General features: G+C 41.7%; 1 protein-coding gene across 3 annotated transcripts in view; it reads left to right on the plus strand.

Annotated features, from left to right (window-relative positions):
• The window catches only part of zdhhc13 (zDHHC palmitoyltransferase 13), a 64,319-nt gene that overhangs the window by 12,457 nt on the left and 33,076 nt on the right, over positions 1-18,786 (plus strand). For 2 of the 3 annotated variants that reach the window (XM_043705365.2, XM_043705366.2), the window contains exons 3-9: positions 483-605; positions 719-796; positions 4,329-4,473; positions 7,720-7,784; positions 7,881-8,043; positions 9,955-10,086; positions 12,874-13,007. In XM_043705365.2, the coding sequence (XP_043561300.2) occupies positions 483-605; positions 719-796; positions 4,329-4,473; positions 7,720-7,784; positions 7,881-8,043; positions 9,955-10,086; positions 12,874-13,007 (840 nt within the window). The remainder of the gene's footprint in view (positions 1-482; positions 606-718; positions 797-4,328; positions 4,474-7,719; positions 7,785-7,880; positions 8,044-9,954; positions 10,087-12,873; positions 13,008-18,786) is intronic. The other variant, XM_087996261.1, reaches the window with a different exon arrangement.

Here is an 18,786-nt window from a genome sequence, read left to right on the forward strand (position 1 = left end):
AACATTCACATCCCATGAGTGAAAATAAATTCCTACGTCTCCTGGCATTCTGATCAATGTTCATTCTTCAGTCTGTGTCTCAGAAATAGATTTCACTCATTTATAGATTTCACTCATTTATAGATTTCACTCATTTATAGATTTCACTCATTTATAGATTTCACTCATTTATAGATTTCACTCATTTATAGATTTCACTCATTTATAGATTTCACTCATTTATAGATTTCACTCATTTATAGATTTCACTCATTTATAGATTTCACTCATTTATAGATTTCACTCATTTATGCACAAATCAGCTGGTGTGTTCAAATTCAAATAATGCTTGAACATCAAAAGTACAGAAGATGCAATTTCAATTCGCTAATGATTATGGACAAACCTGCCTTCTATTTGGAAGAAAGTGGCTCTATAGCTGGGCACTGTCCATCTTTGTCTCCACTTTCTTTTCTAATAAAGACCACATTTAACACTTTCAGATACGGAATAATTGATAGATGTAAAGAGCTAATAGAAGCTGGTTATGATGTCCGACAGCCTGACAAAGAGAACGTGACGTTGCTTCACTGGGCAGCCATAAATAACCGAATAGATCTTGTCAAGTAAGTCCTATCGGTTCCCCATTTGAAGTTCATTTTGCGTAATATTTAATTGTACAACAGTTCAGTACAAGTGTACATGTTCTCATATTAACTTCATTGAAATACATCCACAGATACTATGTTTCAAAAGGTGCCATTGTGGACCAGCTCGGCGGAGATTTAAATTCAACACCCCTTCATTGGGCAACCAGGTACAGTTGCAGAAAAGCTCAATTCCTTAACGATTTTCATTAACATGTCGTTATGTAGCTGTCTAGCCATAAGTTCTAAATATTCAAATGAAAAGTGGAAAGGTCTGATGCGTGAGGTGTTTACATTACTGTTTACATAATCAAATGGATCAGTCATTTTCTAATCATTCATTCCCTAACTCTAACTAATTTCCAGGATTTGAAGGCAAATGTTACACTTAATAGACTTTGGCAGTAAGCTGTCTTACCATGGAGGAAATATCTTAAGTTATTCAAATAGGTTTTGCAATTTAAGGCATTGCAATTAACCTTCAGGTTAATGTTCAAATGACAATTGAGCTTGAAACCTTATTAGTTGCTGTGCAGACACTGCAGTTTGAAGTGCCTTTGTTTTGTCTTGGTTCGTAGTTTTAAAGTTATTTTTTAAGATTTTCTGTAACAAATGAACTAAAATCAGCATTAATTAATATTTACATTGTTTTACTTTTGTAAGCAACTTCTACCCTAAACTACATAATAGAACTTTTCCTTTCTACTTTTAATAGCAGAAAAAGCACATCGCAAGAATTATTTACGTTGTTCTTTCAGCAATCATTTGATTCCCGGGACCCAGTCTGAAGTCAACCTTGCCTCCCAAGGGTTTTCTTTCATTCTTTTCCTTTCGGAGCCTGGTGATTTTTAACCTGGGAACTAACTTCCATGGTGAGGATTTTTCCAGGAATATTCCAGGAATCTTCCAGTCTTGTTTGGAATCCCCATGAATTTGTTTTTCTTTTCAATGTGAACACAAGCTCCCACTGCTTTCTCTGAAATAGAACATAGAACATAGAAGAATACAGCGCAGTACAGGCCCTTGGGCCCTCGATGTTGCGCCGATCCAAGCCCACCTAAACTACACTAACCCACTATCCTCCATATACCTATCCAATGCCCTCTTAAATGCCCATAAAGAGGGAGAGTCCACCACTGTTACTGGCAGGGCATTCCATGAACTAACGACTCGCTGAGTGAAGAACCTACCCCTAACATCAGTCCTATATCTACCCCCCCTTAATTTAAAGCTATGCCCCCTTGTAATACCCGACTCCATACGCGGGAAAAGGTTCATACTGTCTACCCTATCTAACCCCCTAATCATCTTGTACACCTCAATCAAGTCACCCCTAAACCTTCTTTTCTCTAGTGAAAACAGCCCCAAGTGCCTCAGTCTTTCCTCATACGATTTTCCTTCCATACCAGGCAACATCCTGGTAAACCTCCTCTGCACCCGTTCCAATGCCTCCACATCCTTCCTATAGTATGGCGACCAAAACTGCACACAATATTCCAGATGCGGCCGTACCAGAGTCTTATACAACTGCATCATGACCTCAGGACTCCGGAACTCAATTCCTCTACCAATAAAAGCCAGTACGCCATATGCCTTCCTCACCGCACAATTTACCTGGGTGGCAACTTTCAGAGATCTGTGTACATGGACACCAAGATCCCTCTGTTCATCCACACTACCAAGTATCCGACCATTAGCCCAGTACCCCATCTTTTTGTTATTCTTCCCAAAGTGAATCACCTCGCACTTAGCTACATTGAATTCCATCTGCCACCTTTCTGCCCAGCTCTGCAGCTTCTCTATATCCTGCTGTAACCTGCCACATGCTTCCTCACTGTCAACAACTCCTCCGACTTTCGTATCATCCGCAAACTTGCTCACCCAACCTTCTAACCCCTCTTCCAGGTCATTTATAAAAATGACAAACAGCAATGGTCCCAAAACAGATCCTTGCGGAACACCGCTAGTGACGGCACTCCATGAAGAAACTTTGCCATCAACTACTACCCTCTGTCTTCTTCCATCCAGCCAATTCCTAATCCAAACCTCCAATTCACCCTCAATGCCATATCTCCGTATTTTCTGCAGTAGCCTACCATGGGGAACCTTATCAAATGCCTTACTAAAATCCATATATACCACATCTACCGCTTTCCCCTCATCAACCTCCTTCGTCACCTTTTCAAAGAATTCAATAAGGTAAATATGTGGCCTCTAGTTGCACTCCCCACCCCCATACTATACTGTACTGTGAGTCTGACAGTATCTGGATAATTGTGAAATCATAGCCTTCTCAAAGCCCACTTCCATTGCAGCGAGAATCAATGAGCCTTGTACATCTAGAAATGCTGATGAACTAGCCTTTGAGACTCCAACTTTATGTGAAAGTGCATGATCACCTTAAAGCATCATTGTCACAATCCGACATTCTCAACACAGCCTTGCAACTTTGGAGTTGCAATTTAAACAATCTAAACTCACTTGACTCCCCAAAACCTGTCCACCATCTATAAGACCCAAGTCAGGAGTGTGATGAAATATTTCCCACTTGCCGGGATGAGTAGAGCTTCAAAACACTTAAGAACCTTGACACCATCCAGGACAAAGCAGCCTGCTTGACATATCCAAAATCGTTCATTCCCTTTGCCACTGATGTTGAGTAGTTACAGTGTACCATCCACAAAATGCACTTCACACAGCATCTTCCAAACCTATGACCACCACCATTGAGAAGAACAAGGGCAGCAGGTACATGGGAACACGACCCACAAGTTCCCCTCTAAGTCACTACTATCCTGACTCCAAAATATATCGCGATTTCTTAAATGTCATTGAGTGAAAATCCTGGAACTCCCTCCCTGACGGCACTGTGGCTATACTTTCACCAAATGGACCTCAGCTCCTCAGGAAGGCAGCTCACCACCATCTACTCAAGGACAGTGTTTTGCAGACAATAAATATTGGCCCTGTTAGATATTCTCACCTTCCCTGGGTGAATTATAAAACAGACTTGTGTGAATACAAATTTCAAAATGGGTCACATGAATTTCTTTTAACTTGAAATTATAAATATAATCCCAAAATCTAACAGTCTTTATAAACCTTACATTTGTAACAATACTTTCTTTATTAAGAGCTACGATATTGGGTTTGGGGGTGTGTAGGACTGTTGAGCTTTGATGGTTAACCTTGGTTGCATATAACCTTCTCAGTCATTTTTGAGATAGTTTTAAATTTTTTTTTTGTTTAACTTTACTTTCCCTCCCCTCACCCCGTTAGTAGAAAATAATGAAAGTTTTAACTGTTCCTTTGTGGAAAAAGTTTTTTTTAAATAACAATGCAATTACTCAAGAATTTAGTAGATGCAAATGATGTGTTGAGGTTCATAAAGGTTTACAAAGGTTGAAGACCTAGAAACAGGACAATCGTGGTTATGGTAGTGGAAGGGGAAGAGGTAAGAATTGACCAGGTTGATATGAAAAATTGGAAAATTTATGCAATTTGAAGAGAGGTACATTTAAATACAAAATGTGCAGGAAACCCTGAAATGAGACATATATTGATTTATTCTGAATAGGCGTTAGATAATTTGCAGTTTGCTGGTTGTAGAAATTATGCAGGAAAAGCATTTATAACTGAGAGATTATACGTTTTGCTAATGAGACATTTTTTAACCAAACAGTGCTTTTTACTATATTCCAGGCAAGGTCACTTGTCTATGGTTGTGTTACTAATGAAATATGGAGCGGATCCCTCCTTGGTTGACAGGGAAGGATTTACCTGCCTTCACCTTGCAGTTCAGTTCCAGCATATGCCTATCGTAGCATATCTTGTGGCAAAGGGTCAGGTATGTCAGATTGTATTTTGCTTGGTATGAACAGTCTTTGAAGTACGCGCATGGTTCTAATGAAGTGCATTTATTTGAAAATGTTCAGCTGAAGTTGATGCTAAGAAAAAACCGAGGTAACACCTGGTTTGCAGTCTGAATGAAATTTGATCTGTGCACTTCCTCTTCATTTAAGAGTCATTGTTTGTGATGCATGTTAACACCTGCATGCTTCTGCTTTAGAAGTTGCACCATGCCTATTTCATACTTGTATTATCATGAACATGTTACAATGAAGGTTTACCTTCTGGCCTATGATCATCTGTTTTTATAGGTGAACAAAGGGGAAAAGTTACTTCCTGCCAGAAATCCACAGTCATATTGAACTTAGTGTAAACAAAAATTGCTGGCAAATCTCAGCAGATCTGGCAGCATCTACGGAGAGAGAAAAACCAAATTAGCCAACAATGACTTTTCTTTAGAACTGAAGTGATGTGGAAATGTGTTGGGTTTTATCCTGTTTAGAAAAAATGGGTATGCCAGTTCAAACAAAATGGAAGGCCAGAGATATGTATTTAATCTCCCTGACGTAGAGGGCACCACATTGTGATAATAGGTTCTATTAAAAGAATGCAAGTAACTCATTTCTTTACCTGGAAGGAGTGTTACTAATCTTAGACAGTGAGGTGCTGATGGACTGGGGTGGACAAAGTTTAAAAATCACAACACCAGGGTATTGTCCAACAACTTTATTTGGCGGCATTAGCTTTCGAAGCACTGTTCCTTCATCAGGTCATCAACTACCTGATGAAGAAGCAGCACTTTGAAAGCTAGTGCCTCCAAATACACCTGTTGGACTATAACCTGGTGTTGTGTGATTTTTAACTTAGTGAGGAAAGAGGAAATAGGTGTTTGGTGATGGCATCGTGTTGGAAATGGTGGAATGCAGCATCTGGTAGGTCAGAAAGTGAGGATAAGGGATACCATATCATGTTTCTGGAAGGAACAGGAAGGGGTGAAGGCTGAAGTGCAGGAAGTAGGTGAGAGACACCGTTAAGGCAAAAAGAAACCAATAATGATTGAGGGAACAAGCTCTCGGAAGGGCATGTGTTGAAGCCACATCACCAGAGCAGATGGAAAGGAAAAGGTGGGAGTAGATTCCTTCCAGGAAGCAGGTTGTGAAGAAATACAGTTGAGATATAAGGGAGTTGATGGCCTTGTAATGAAAATTTATGGAAAGGTTAAAATGTCAAGAAAGGTAGGGAGGTGTCAGAGATTGGTACCTGATGAAGGGCTTTTGTCCGAAAAGCTGATTTTCCTGCTCCTCGGATGCTGCCTGACCTGCTGTGCTTTTTCAGCACCACTCTAATCTAAACTCCGGTTTCCAGCATCTGCAGTCCTCACTTTTGCCTACGTACCAGAGATTGAACAGGTGAAGGAGTAAAAGTTGGAAGTAAAATTAATTAGTTTTTCTAATTCCAGATGGGATGAGAAAGTGGCATAAATATCGTCATTAAAATACTGGAGAGGGGTTGAGGGTGAGGGCCCCTGTAGCAGTGGTAAAAGTTTACAACTCTTGCGATTCCAAGGATAAATGCAGTAGGAGGGTTTGGGTTCTAGCGGGTAATAGAAGTATAGAGGAGCATTTTGCAAGTGGAATAGTCTCTTCAGAATCCTGACAAGAGGTGAGGGAATGGTGTGTTTCATGGTGGTGTAATGCTTGCAATGGAGGTGGATGATCTTTTGAATCCTTCTATGAATTTTTTAAAATTCATTCTTTGGATGTGGGTGTCACTGACTGGGCCAGCATTTATTCTGTCTCTACTTGCCCTTGAGAAGGTGGTGGTGAGCTGCATCTTGAATCACTGCAGACCATGTGCTGTAGGTAGATCCACAGTGGAATTAGGGAGGGAATTTTAAGGATTTTGACTCAGCAGCCGTGAGGAACAGCAATGTATTTCCAAGTCACTGTGATGATTGACTTGTAGAGGAATTTGCAGGTGGTAGTGTACCCATGTATGTGCTGGCCTTGTCCTTCTAGATGTTTATGTGCTGCCTAAGAAACCTTGGTGAGTTATTATAGTGCATTTTGTAAATGGTATACACTGCTGCTCCTACGTGTAGGTGATAGAGGAAATGAACATTTGTGTATGTGGTCCCAATCAAGCAGGCTGCATTTTCATAGGTGGTGTCAGGTATTGAGTGTTGTTGGAATTGCACATGTCCAGTGGGAAGTCTTCTTTCATAATGCTGACTAGTGCTACTCAGTCCAGAGGAGGAAACACTGACACTGGAAGGGTTCAAAATTGATAAGTGATACTGATATTTAAAGTTGACAAGACACTGAAACTGGATAAAAATCAGCAAAGGATATTGAAGAAGGTGAGAATGGAAATTGAAAGAGCACTGGCACCAATCTTTTATTCATCCCTAGTCTTGAGGAAGGTGCCGAAAGATTGGAGATTTGCAAACATCGTAAAAATGTTCGGACCTGTTGAGTTTTGCCAACACTTTGTTTTTATTTCAGATCTCCAGCATCTGCAGATTTGTTGCTTTATTTATTTAGTGCAATATTTTTTGTGTATTCATTCACATGATGTGGATGTTGCTGGCCAGGCTGGTAGCTATTATCCACTTCTAATTGCCGAGAGGGTAGTTGAGAGTCAGCCACGTTGCTAAGGGTCTGAAATCACATGTAGGCCAGACTGGGTAAGGATGGCAGATTTCCTTTCCTAAAGGACATTAGTGAACCAGTTGGGTTTTTCTGACAATTGGCAACAGTTTCGCAGTCATCATTGTACTTCTAATCCCACAGCTCTTTTTTTTTTGAGTGCTTCCACGATCTCCTTTAACTTCCCTATTTTGAATTCACATGCTTGTCAAAGAGTTGTAAAGCTGTACAGCATGGAAACAGACCCTTCAGTCTAAATTGTCCATGCTGACCTAATCTAGTCCCATCTGCCAGCATTTGGTCCATATCCTTCTAAACCCTTCCTGTTCATGTACCCATCCAGATGCTTTTTAAATGTTGTAATTGTACCAGCCTCCACCACTTCCTCTGGTAACTCATTCCATATGCACACCACCCTCTACGTGAGAAAGTTGCCACTAAGGCCCCTTTTAAATGTTTCCCCTCTCACGCTAAACCTATGCCCTCTCGTTCTGGGCTTCTCCACCCCAGGGAAAAGGAGCTCAATGAAATTTATTTTTCTCTCATTAAAATCAAATATGTTTTTCTGGAACTGAGTTTTTTTTTGTCATTTTAAGGATGTAGATGTACCTGATATGAATGGACAAACAGCATTAATGATGGCAGCGAGCAGAATACTAGGGTAAGCATAACGTGTTTGTATCTTAGTATCACACAGAAACAGTGCATCTTGTTTAACTGAGTAAACTGGTGTCACTCTTTAATCTGTTTTATCTAGGCCTGAGCCAACCGGATTCCTTGTAAAATTAAATGCATCAGTAAATGCTATTGATAAAGTACACAGGAACACACCATTGCATTGGGCTGTAATGTCAGGAAATGTGGCTGCATTGAATGTACTTCTAGATGCTGGTGCTAATGTTGAACTTGAAAATGCAATGGTAAGTCAGACTTCAAAATCTGTCTTTGTCTGATTTGGTCTCAATATTTTAATTAGATTAGTTAGCTGTTTGTGACTTTGTGTCTTTAAGAAACTTTTTATTCCAGGATACTTAGCAAATCAATATGATCAGGCAGAGCCAACATGTTTTGTGAAAGGGCTGTTCAGCATGTATTTTTGACAAACTAACATTCATTGTTGATTATAGGGAGACTGGTAGGTGTTTGGATTTCCCAAGTATGTGAATATCCTGCTTCTGTTGGGGTAGAACTCAGCAGCAGCTTTTTGGTACCTTGCCAACGTGACTAACTTACTTGAACATAATTAAAAACTGGACATCATGAGCACATCATTTAACTAGTGAGTGGGTCAGCCAAAACTTGGAGGAGTCAGCTATTTGTCCCTTTTGAACCTATTCTAGGTATTTCCATAATCTGATTTGTGTTGATCTGATTGTGATCCGAGTTCCATTTCCTGTTTGCGCCCATAACTGTTCACTGTTTTGTCCATCAAAAATTTTCCTAACTCAACCATGAACCAAATTAAAAGCCCAACCTGCAATATCTTCTTGTACATTCTGGTACAGTTTCACATTCTAATGAGCCCTTGAGAGAGTGCATTTCTCCCTGTCTCTGTTTAACGGGGAGATTTCTTATTGTCAAATTATGACCTCTGGTTTTGGCCCCCTGCATGGGAGGAAGCTTCTTCCAGTCCTTTTTAAGATCTTGTACATTTCAATAAGATTGCTAATCATGCTTCTTAACTCTAATAGATAAAGACTCAAACTGTTCAACCTTCATTTGTAAGATAGTCCCTTCATCCCAGAGTGCATCGAATAAACATTTACTGAACCGCTTCTAAATTTTATACCCTTTTAAATAAGGAGACCAAAACTGTTCACGGACCCCTGCCAAAGTTCTGTATGGTTTCAGCAAAACTTTCATATTTGATTTCCCCTTACATTAAACAGCAACCTTCCCTTTGCCTTCCTAATTGCTTGTACTAATGTTGTGTGGTTTTTGCACCAGGGCATCCAGGTCCCTTAGTACCACCAAGTTCTGTAATCCCTTCATTTAAATACTGTATTGTTTTTCTATTTCTCCTGTCCAAGTTAGACACGTTATTTGTCCCCACAGTGGCTCAGTGGTTAGCACCGCTGCCTCACAGCACCAGGGTCCCAGGTTCAATTCCAGCCTTAGGTGACTGTGCATTGTTTGCATATACCCTAAAAAACATTTATTTATGGGCGGCATGGTGGCACAGTGGTTAGCACTGCTGCCACACAGTGCCAGAGACCCGGGTTCAATTCCCGCCTCAGGCAACTGACTGTGTGGAGTTTGCGCATTCTCCCTGTGTCTGCGTGGGTTTCCTCTGGGTGCTCCGGTTTCCTTCCACAGTCCAAAGATGTGCAGGTTAGGTGAATTGGCCATGCTAAATTGCCCGTAGTGTTAGGTGCATTAGTCAGAGGGAGATGGATCTGGGTGGGTTGTTCTTCGGAGGGTCGGTATGGACTGGTTGGGCCAAAGGGCCTGTTTCCACACTGTAAGTAATCTAATCTAATCTATTATACTCCATCTGCCAAATTTTGTCTGCTGTTGGCTCACCAACACATTCTTGAGAGCAGCCACGGGCAGGCAATAAATACTGGCCAGCCAGTGTCACCCACGTCTCACAAGTAAGTTTTTAAAAAAAAGACAGTCTTCATGATCCCTTTTTGGTGTATAATTGGTTTATCTCTTACATGCATAACCTTTTTACCAGTGTTTATTTTGAGGATTACTAATCCAACATAATGGTTTCATTGTTCTAAAAGGCTTGTAGAATTTTATTCCTGAGATTAGTGCCTTTTCAGAAGTGCCTATCAGATTTGTCCTTAAGGTGTTGAAACTAAGAAATGCTCATCTGTTTCCAGGGAGAAACTCCTCTGGGGTTAGCCCAGCAAAACCGAAATCCTTGGATCATACGTTGTCTGCTTGATGCAAGTGTTCAGCGAAATAGAAGCCATTTTATGGTGAAGGTTCTCAAGATCTTTGATAAATACAAGGTGGGTGAAATATTTAAAGTCATAATAGAATGTGGCCATTTTTTGGCAACTATTGTGCATTCATCGTTTCAGGCATATTTCAAAAGTTGTAATGGCCAGAAGATGGTGGTGGAAGAGAGGTGGGGTCAGTGGGGATGGGGTGGGGCAAGGGCTGGACCTGGAAGTTGGTGTGGTGGAGAGGAGGGGTCAGGGTTTGGGAAGGGAGGGGAGCAGGAGGGTTCAAAGCAGAGGGGCAAATCACTGCTAGCTGTCACTCAGTTGGCAGCGTTCTGAGCATCAAAGTTGTGGGATTTAGTCCCACTCAATCAAAATTGTCATTCCAGTGCAGTAATTAGGAGTGCTGTCTGTCAGCAGCTGCATGTCTTTCTGATGTGATATTAAACTAAGCCTGTATGTGTGTTCTTGGACGATTGTAAAAGATGTGTCAAGTCTATTTTAATGACTCTGCTCGGGACGGATGTGGGCAAGGGGAAGGAGTTATCCTCAGTTTCCTGTCCAATAATTATACTTGTAGCAGTATCACAAAAAGCGAATCATTTAGTTGTTATTACATTGCTACTTGCAGGAGATTGCTGCGTACAAACAGGCTGACACGTTTATTAAATTACAATAATGCAGTGGGACAGCATAGTTGTGTGCGATGTGTGGTATATATGCAAATCTTTATTTTTGATTCAAGCACCCCCATCAAAATTTTACTCTTCCAACTTTGACATAAAGAGAAAAACCCAACCTCTTGTCTCCTATCATAAAGTCTTTGATCTCTGATATGAGTCAAGGAAATCTTGTCTGTACCCATCTTGAAGACTTTCTAAAGTGTGGTCTTGAGATTTAACCACAGCACACCAGCTGTGCTCTAACCAGTGTTTTATCATGTTTAGTACAAGCACATTGCTTGTGTACTTTATGCTTCGATTTTTAAAAACCTCGGATCTTATGTCTTTTTCACGGACATCTCAATTTGTCTTAGTACTTTCAAAGCTCTGTCCATTAGATGTGCGTAGGTATCTTACATACAGATATTTTTCTATTTTTGTGCCTTCTTTTAAATTGTTCTACTAGTTTGTATTGTTCCTGCTTGTTCTTGCTATCAAAATGAATTGTTTCGCATTTCTTCTGCATATACAATCACTATTCATGGTTCAAAGGTGAGCAGTGTACATTGCCTCAAGAACGCTGAATAGTTGAGTGGGTGGGAGCATTGGGAAGAGAGAGTGGATTGTGGTGTGATGGTACCTGCTAGATTGTCAGTCTGGATCAGATTGTTCCCAAAACGTGATTCCTATTCAGGTTGGGAATGAACTGAGGACCTATCTCTTTACCCAGCCATTGGTGCTGTGGGTCAGATCTGCCTTTGGCAGAGACCTCAATAAAGAAGAAATTTGATCTGTCATCTATTCGTTTTACTGTTCTGTCACAGTCATCCTCATTGTTTACATTTTCGAGTTTTGTCATCTGTGAACTCTGGTGTGATGTTCTGTGTATCCAAATCATGAATAATATTTTTAAAAACACAGTGGTCCCAACACGGATCCTACCACTCCCTTTTACATTTGCCTTTTAGCTAGTTTCATATCTATGGCACAACTGCCTCTTTATTCCCTCGGGCTCCAGTTTTCCATTCAAATTGATTGAAGCACTTTGTTATAGATCTTTTGCAAGTCCACGTCCATGACATGAACTGCATTATCTGAATCAACCCTGTATTTCTACAATGATCTCGATTAGCTTTGGCAAGCCTGATGTATCTCTAACAAATCCATGCTTTGATTTATTAATTGTCAATTAATTTTGCTTCAGTTTATGGCTTTGAAAGTCTTTTTGAATAGACATGTAACCTTTCGGTCCTCTGTCAAGAAAAATTGTAAGATTCTCGTCAGTGCCATGATATCTTCTACCCTTATTCCTTCAGCAATCTAGGATGCATCCTATCTAGTCCAGGTGATTTCTCTGATTTCGGCTTTGGCAACATTTAAAGTTCATTTTATTTACCTATTTTTATCCTATCCAAGTTTTCTTCTCCCTTCCCCTTTACTGATGTTAGTAACATGCTAGTCTCAAGCACAGTCAGTCGCATAGTACTAATTAAACCATGCTCACTTTTTCCCAGTATGTCCTTTTTGCTTTCTAATGGGGTTCTGACCCTGCCTTCGTTCATGTTTCATTATAAATCCGTAAAGGATGCTTGGGTATCCTTCTATGTTAGCCCCCAATCTCTGATTCACTCTCTTTGTCCTTTTTCCTTGGTTTTGCTCAGCTTGGTTCTCTCCTGTATTGTGAACTTGATGTTTAACAAAAGTCGTCTTTTGCTGTGAAATTCTATATTGGGAGCCTGAGTTTTAGTTGCCCTTTCCTCTTGTGGGAATTTGACAAGCCACTTCCTTCGAAGGTCTTGCAATGCTTATTTGTTATTTTGACTGGCAAACTTTGAGTCCAATCCACCTTGGCTAGATAAGTTTGCAACTCACTGTAGTTAGCTCTCCTCTCGTTGAACATTGTCATGGTTCTGATTTTTTTTCCTTGCCTCAGTCGAATATGACTGTAAACCTAATGATATTGTGATGGCAAGTTTTTAAATACTTCTCCATTATCACATGGCTTTCCTCCTTTCAATAGGACTGCATCCAGCTCTAGTGTTCTTCTCATTGGTCTGGAAATGCACTGATTTGAGAAAGTTACATGTTTCAAGAATTCCTTTTCTTTCTGTGCGCTGTAGGATTTTTGGAAAGGAAGATCAATGCAAAATAATAAAAATAGTTATTCATTGGATTATCTCTTGACCCGCAGCTTCTCCTGTTGTTTTTGATGGCAGTGGCAGTGATATGGATGACTGGCTACATCGCAGATATGGAATCTGACTCCTGGCTTCTGAAGGGCATATTGTTTGTTTCTACTTGGCTCGTAATACAGCTTGTGATAAGGTAAGTGCCATTTCTTGCTCATTTACCTTCTCTGATTGCCACTAGAATTCATTCACACGATACTATGTGAGTAAATGCCTGTGATTCTTCCTCCTGTCCCCTTTTTTTCCTGTGCCTCCCTCCCCTAGCCATTAATTTTATACTAAAATACCTGATTCCAAGTGAGGTGTTAGAAGACTGTGTTAAAGTTGGTTGCATGCTCCTGAGTTGGAGATGAACATAAGGAATGGAAAGTGAAGAGAGGTTATAATAGTTGTCCAGTGATGCAGAATATCAATGCATGAGTAAATTGTGAAGGGCAACAAGGTCAGACTCTTCAGCTTTTTCCACAAACGCACTCTATTCATCCTAATCCCTTCTTCTGCAAGTCTGCTAATCACAATAACATGTATGGATATAAATATGGCTGAGGTACCAGGTGGGGATGCAAGACACATTTAGTGACTGGAGTAGTATCCTGCAAGGACAGAAAAATAGTGAAATGCCCAATGGCATTCTAAATGGTAGAATCTTTTACAAGCTCATTCACAACAGCTAATGAGGAAGCTTTTTAGAGTTACAGAGATGTGCAGCACGGAAACAGACCCTTCAGTCCAATTTGTCCATGCCAACCAGACATCCCAACCCAATCTAGTCCCACCTGGCGGCAGCACCTGACCCATATCCCTCCAAACCCTTCCTATTCATATACCCATCCAAATGCCTTTAAAATGTTGCAATTGTGTGCTTGGCTGTTAGTAATTTTGAATTGAGTTAAATGTTCAAAAATTCCAATTATCCATAATCTCCTGATATAAAGAGAATCAAGGAAAGAAACTTGTACGTATGCTTTTAGTATAACACAAGGGCTTCCCAAATTGGGGTTTGCAAAATCCAGGTAGCAATGATTGACTCTAAACACACCCCATCTCACCGCAGGGTGATGACAGTTTTCAAGCCTAAAAGTAAAGTCGCAGTGGGAAAACCTTTTGGAAGCACTGGTATAATGTATGTACTTCTATACTTTGATTCACTTTACATAAACAAGTAAGTGGGAGAAAGTGAGGAATGCAAATGCTGGAGATCAGATTCAAAACGTGGCACTAAGAAAGCATAGCCGGTCAGGCAGCAACCGAAGAGCAGGAGAGTTAACATTTCAAGCATAAGCTCTTCATCAGGAATGTGGGGGGCCCCAAGTGGGCTGAGAGATAAATGGGAGGGGGGTGGGCTTGGGGCAAGGTAGCTAGAAATGCGATAGGTGGATGAAGTCAGGGGGTGATGGTTGGAGTGGAAAGTGGAGCGGATAAGTGAGAAGGAAGATGGACAGGTTGACCAGTTCAAGAGGGTGGGTTGGATCAGGGGTAGGGTTGGGTAAGGGAAATGAGGAAACTGGTGAAATCGACATTGATTCCATGTTGTTGGAGTGTCCCAAGGATGGCTAGGATTTGGCAGTGGAGGATGCCCAGGACTTGCATATCCTCAGTGGAGTGCGAGCAGGAGTTAAAGTGATCAGCCACAGGGCAGTGGGGTTGTTTGGTGCGTGTCCCAGAGATGTTCTCTGAAATGTTCCGCAAGTTAGCGTCCTGTTTCCCCAATGTAGAGGAGAATACATCAAGAGCAACGGACACAGTAGATGGGGTGTTTGGAGGTGCAGGAAAATCTCTACCGGATGTGGAAGGATCCTTTGGGGCTTTGGATGGAGGTGAGGGGAGATGTGTGGGTTTACTTTTACACCTCTTGCGGTGGCAAGGGAAGGTGTCAGGAGTGGAGTGGGGATGGGTGGGGCTTGGACCTAATGAGGGAGCCGCGGAGGGAATGGTCTCTGCAGAATGCTGAAAGGGGTGGAGAAGAAAATATATCTCTGGTGGAATCTGACTGTACTTGGTGGAAATGGCAGAGGATGATGTGTTGTATCCAGAGGTTGGTGGGATGGAAAGTGAGGACTGGGGGTTTCCGTCCTTGTTACGGTTGGAGAGGTGGGGTTCAAGGGCGGGGGTGCAGGAAGTGGAGGAGATGGGCTGGAGGGCAATTAAGGACAAGCAGTAAATGCTGGCTGGGCTAGTGGCGCCCTCATCAAGTGAATGAATTTTTAAATGGTGTATACATGATATGCATTGCTCAATTGGCTCTTTGCATTATCTAAATTAGTGGCAAGTACAATTTGATTTTTAGGACTGATCAAGTTTATGTTAAGAATTGCCTAATATGGTTACATTTCAAGAATGGGATATTGTAGTTTAAAATCTCCCACAGAGCCGAACTTTAACAAAGGCGAAAGTGAAGACTGCAGATGCTGGAGATCAGAGTCTAAATTAGAGTGGTGCTGGAAGAGCACAGCAGGTCAGGCAGCATCTGAGGAGCAGAAAAATCAACGTTTTGGTCAAAAGCCCTTCATCAGCATCACTGTAACCTAGAGCTTTAACAAAGCCAATGTTTTGAGTCTCCACATGAAGCTTCAAAACTAGGAGCAGGAGTCGGCCATTCAGTTCTGAGTCTGTTCCACCATTCAGTGTGAGCATGGCTGAGCGTCCAACTCTGCCATATTCCTAGTTCTGAAGGAGGGTCTCTGGACCTGAACTGTTAACTGTAGAACATAGAACATTACAGCGCAGTACAGGCCCTTCGGCCCTCCATGTTGCGCTGCCTTGGGAAACCAATCTGAAGCCCATCCAACCTACACTATTCCATTCTCCTCCATATGCCTATCCAATGACCATTTAAATACCCTTAAAGTTGGTGAGTCTACAACTGTTGCAGGCAGTGCATTCCATGCCCCTACTGCTCTGAGTAAAGAAACTATCTCTGACATCTGTCCTATATCTATCACTCCTCAATTTAAAGCTGTGTTCCTTCGCGCTAGCCATTACCACCCGATCTAACCCTCTGATTATCTTATATGTCTCAATTAAGTCACCTCTCAACCTTCTTCTCTCTAATGAAAACAGCCTCAAGTCTCTCAACCATTCCAGGCAATTTCCTAGTATATCTCTTCTGAACCCTTTCCAAAGCTTCCACATCCTATAATGCTGTGACCAGAACTACACGCAATACTCCAAGTGCGGTCGCACCAGTGTTTTGTACAGCTGTAGCATGACCTCATGGTTCCAAAACTTGATCCCTCTACTAATAAAAGCTAACACACCGTATGCCTCCTTAACAGCCCTATCAACCTAGGTGGCAACTTTGAGGATGTGGACACAGAGATCTCATTGCTCATCGACACAACCAAGAATCTTACCATTTGTCCAGTACTCTGCATTCCTGTTAGTCCTTCCAAAGTGAATCATCTCTCACTTTTCTGTGTTAACCTCCATTTGCCACCTCTCAGCCCAGCTCTGCAGCTTATCTATGTCCCGCTGTAACCCACGACATCGTTCGGCACTATCCACACCAGTACCGACCTTAGTATCGTCTGCAAATTTACTAACTCCTCCTTCGACGCCCTCATCCAGGTCGTTTATAACAGTGAACCCAAAACCCAATGACAAACAGCAGTGAACCCAAAACTGATCCTTGAGGTACACCACTTGTAACTGAATTCCAGGATGCACATTTCCCATCAACCAACACCCTCTGTCATCTTTCAGTTAGCCAAATTCTGATCCAAACCGCTCAATCACCCTCAATCTGATGCCTCCGTATTTTGTGCCATAGCCTACCATGAGGAACCTTATCAAATGCTGTACTGAAATCCATTTACACCACATCAATGGCTTTACCCTCATCCACCTATTTGGTCACCTTCTCAAAGAACTCGATAAGGTTTGTGAGGCATGACCTACCCTTCACAAAGCTGTGTTGACTATCCCTAATCAATATATTCCTTTCTAGATGATTATAAATCCTATCTCTCTTAACCTTTTCCAACACGTTATCCACAATCGAAGTAAAGCTATCTGGTTGATAATTACCAGGGTTGTGTCTACTCCCTTTCTTGAGCAAGGGAACAACATTAGCTATCCTCCAGTCTTGTACTATTGTTGTAGACAATGACGACATAAAGATCAAAGGCACAGGCTTGGCAATCTCCTATCTGGCTTCCCAGAGAATCCTAAGATAAATCCCATCCGGCCCACAGAATTTATCTATTTTCACACTTTCCAGAATTGCTAACACCACCTCCTTGTAAACCTCAGTGCTGTCTAGTCTACTAGCCTGTATCTCATTATTCTCCTCAACAACATTGTCTTTTTCCAGTGTGAATACTGATGAGAAATATTCATTTAGCGCTTCCCCTATCTCCTCTGACTCCACGCACAACTTCCCACTACTATCTTGATTGGCCCTAATCTTACTCTCATCATTCTTTTATCCCTTATATACCTATAGAAAGCTTTTGGGTTTTCCTTGATCCTATCTGCCAATTTCTCATGTCCCTTCCTTGATCATCTGAGCTCTCTCTTTAGGTCCTTCCTGGCTGCCTTGTAACTCAATTGCCCAAACTGAACCTGCACATCTCATCCAAACATAAGCCACCTTCTTTCTTTTGACAAGAGATTCAACTTCCCCAGTAAACTACACTCCTGCACTCGACAACTTCCTCCATGTCTGACAGGTACATACTTATCATGGACACAAAGTAGCTGTTCCTCGAATAAGTTCCACATTTCTATTGTGCCCTCCCCCTGCAGTTTCCTTCCCTCTCCTATGCATACTAAATCTTGTCTAATCGCATTGTAATTACATTTTCTCCTAGCTGTAGCTCTTGCCCTCCGGTGTATACCTATCCCTTTCCAACATTAAAGTAAACATAACAGAATTATGGTCACCATCACCAAACTGTTCACCTACCTCCAAATCTAACACCTGGCTGGGTTCATTACCCAGTACCAAATCCAATGTGGCCTCCTCCCTTGTTGGCCTGTCTATATACTGTGTCAGGAAACCCTCCTGCATACATTGGACAAAAACTGACCCATCTACAGTACTTGAACTATAGTATTCCCAGTCAATATTTGGGAAGTTGAAGTACCCCATAACAACTACCCTGTCACTCTCGCTCCTATCCAGGATCATCTTTCCTATCCTTTCCTCCAAATTCGGAGGTTGATAGAAAACTCCCAACAGGATGATCTCTCCTTTCCTGTTTCTAATCTCACCCTATACTACTTCAGTTGATGAGACCTCAAACGTCATTTCTGCAGCCATATTACTGTCCTTCACTAGCAATGCCAACCCTCCCCTCTCTGTTCTTACTGTAACATCTAAATCCAGGACCCTGCAATAACCATTCCTGTCCCTGCTCTACCCATGTCTCTGAAATGGCTACAACATCAAAATCGCAGGTATCAACCCATGCTGCAAGTTCACCCACCTTATTCCGGATGCTCCTGGCATTGAAATAGACACTCTTCAAACCAGTTTCTTGCTTGCCAGTGCCCTCTTGTGAACCTGAAACCTTATTTCGGACTTCCCTACTCTCAACTATCTCTATACACGAACTACAATTTAGGTTCCCTTCCCCCTGCTGGATTAATTTAAACCCACCTGAAGAGCATTAACAAATTCCACCCCCAGGATATTGGAACCCCTCTGGTTCAGGGAAGACCATCCTGTTTGCCGAGGTCTCACCTACCCCAGAAAGAGCTCCAATTATCCAAGAATCCGAAACTCTCCCTCCTTGCCCATCCCTCTAGCCACGTGTTCAATTCCGCTCTCTCCCTCTCCTTCACTTCACTCGCACATGGCACAGGTAACAAACCAGAGATAACAACTCTGATTGTCCTAGCTCTAAGCTTCCACCCTTGCTCCCTGAATTTCTGCTTTAAATCCCCATCCCTTTTCATACCTATGTCGTTAG

Source organism: Chiloscyllium plagiosum, unplaced genomic scaffold (genome assembly GCF_037043375.1).
Source record: "Chiloscyllium plagiosum isolate Xiang-an unplaced genomic scaffold, Cpla_swu_hap1 HiC_scaffold_18, whole genome shotgun sequence".
NCBI lineage: Eukaryota > Metazoa > Chordata > Chondrichthyes > Orectolobiformes > Hemiscylliidae > Chiloscyllium > Chiloscyllium plagiosum.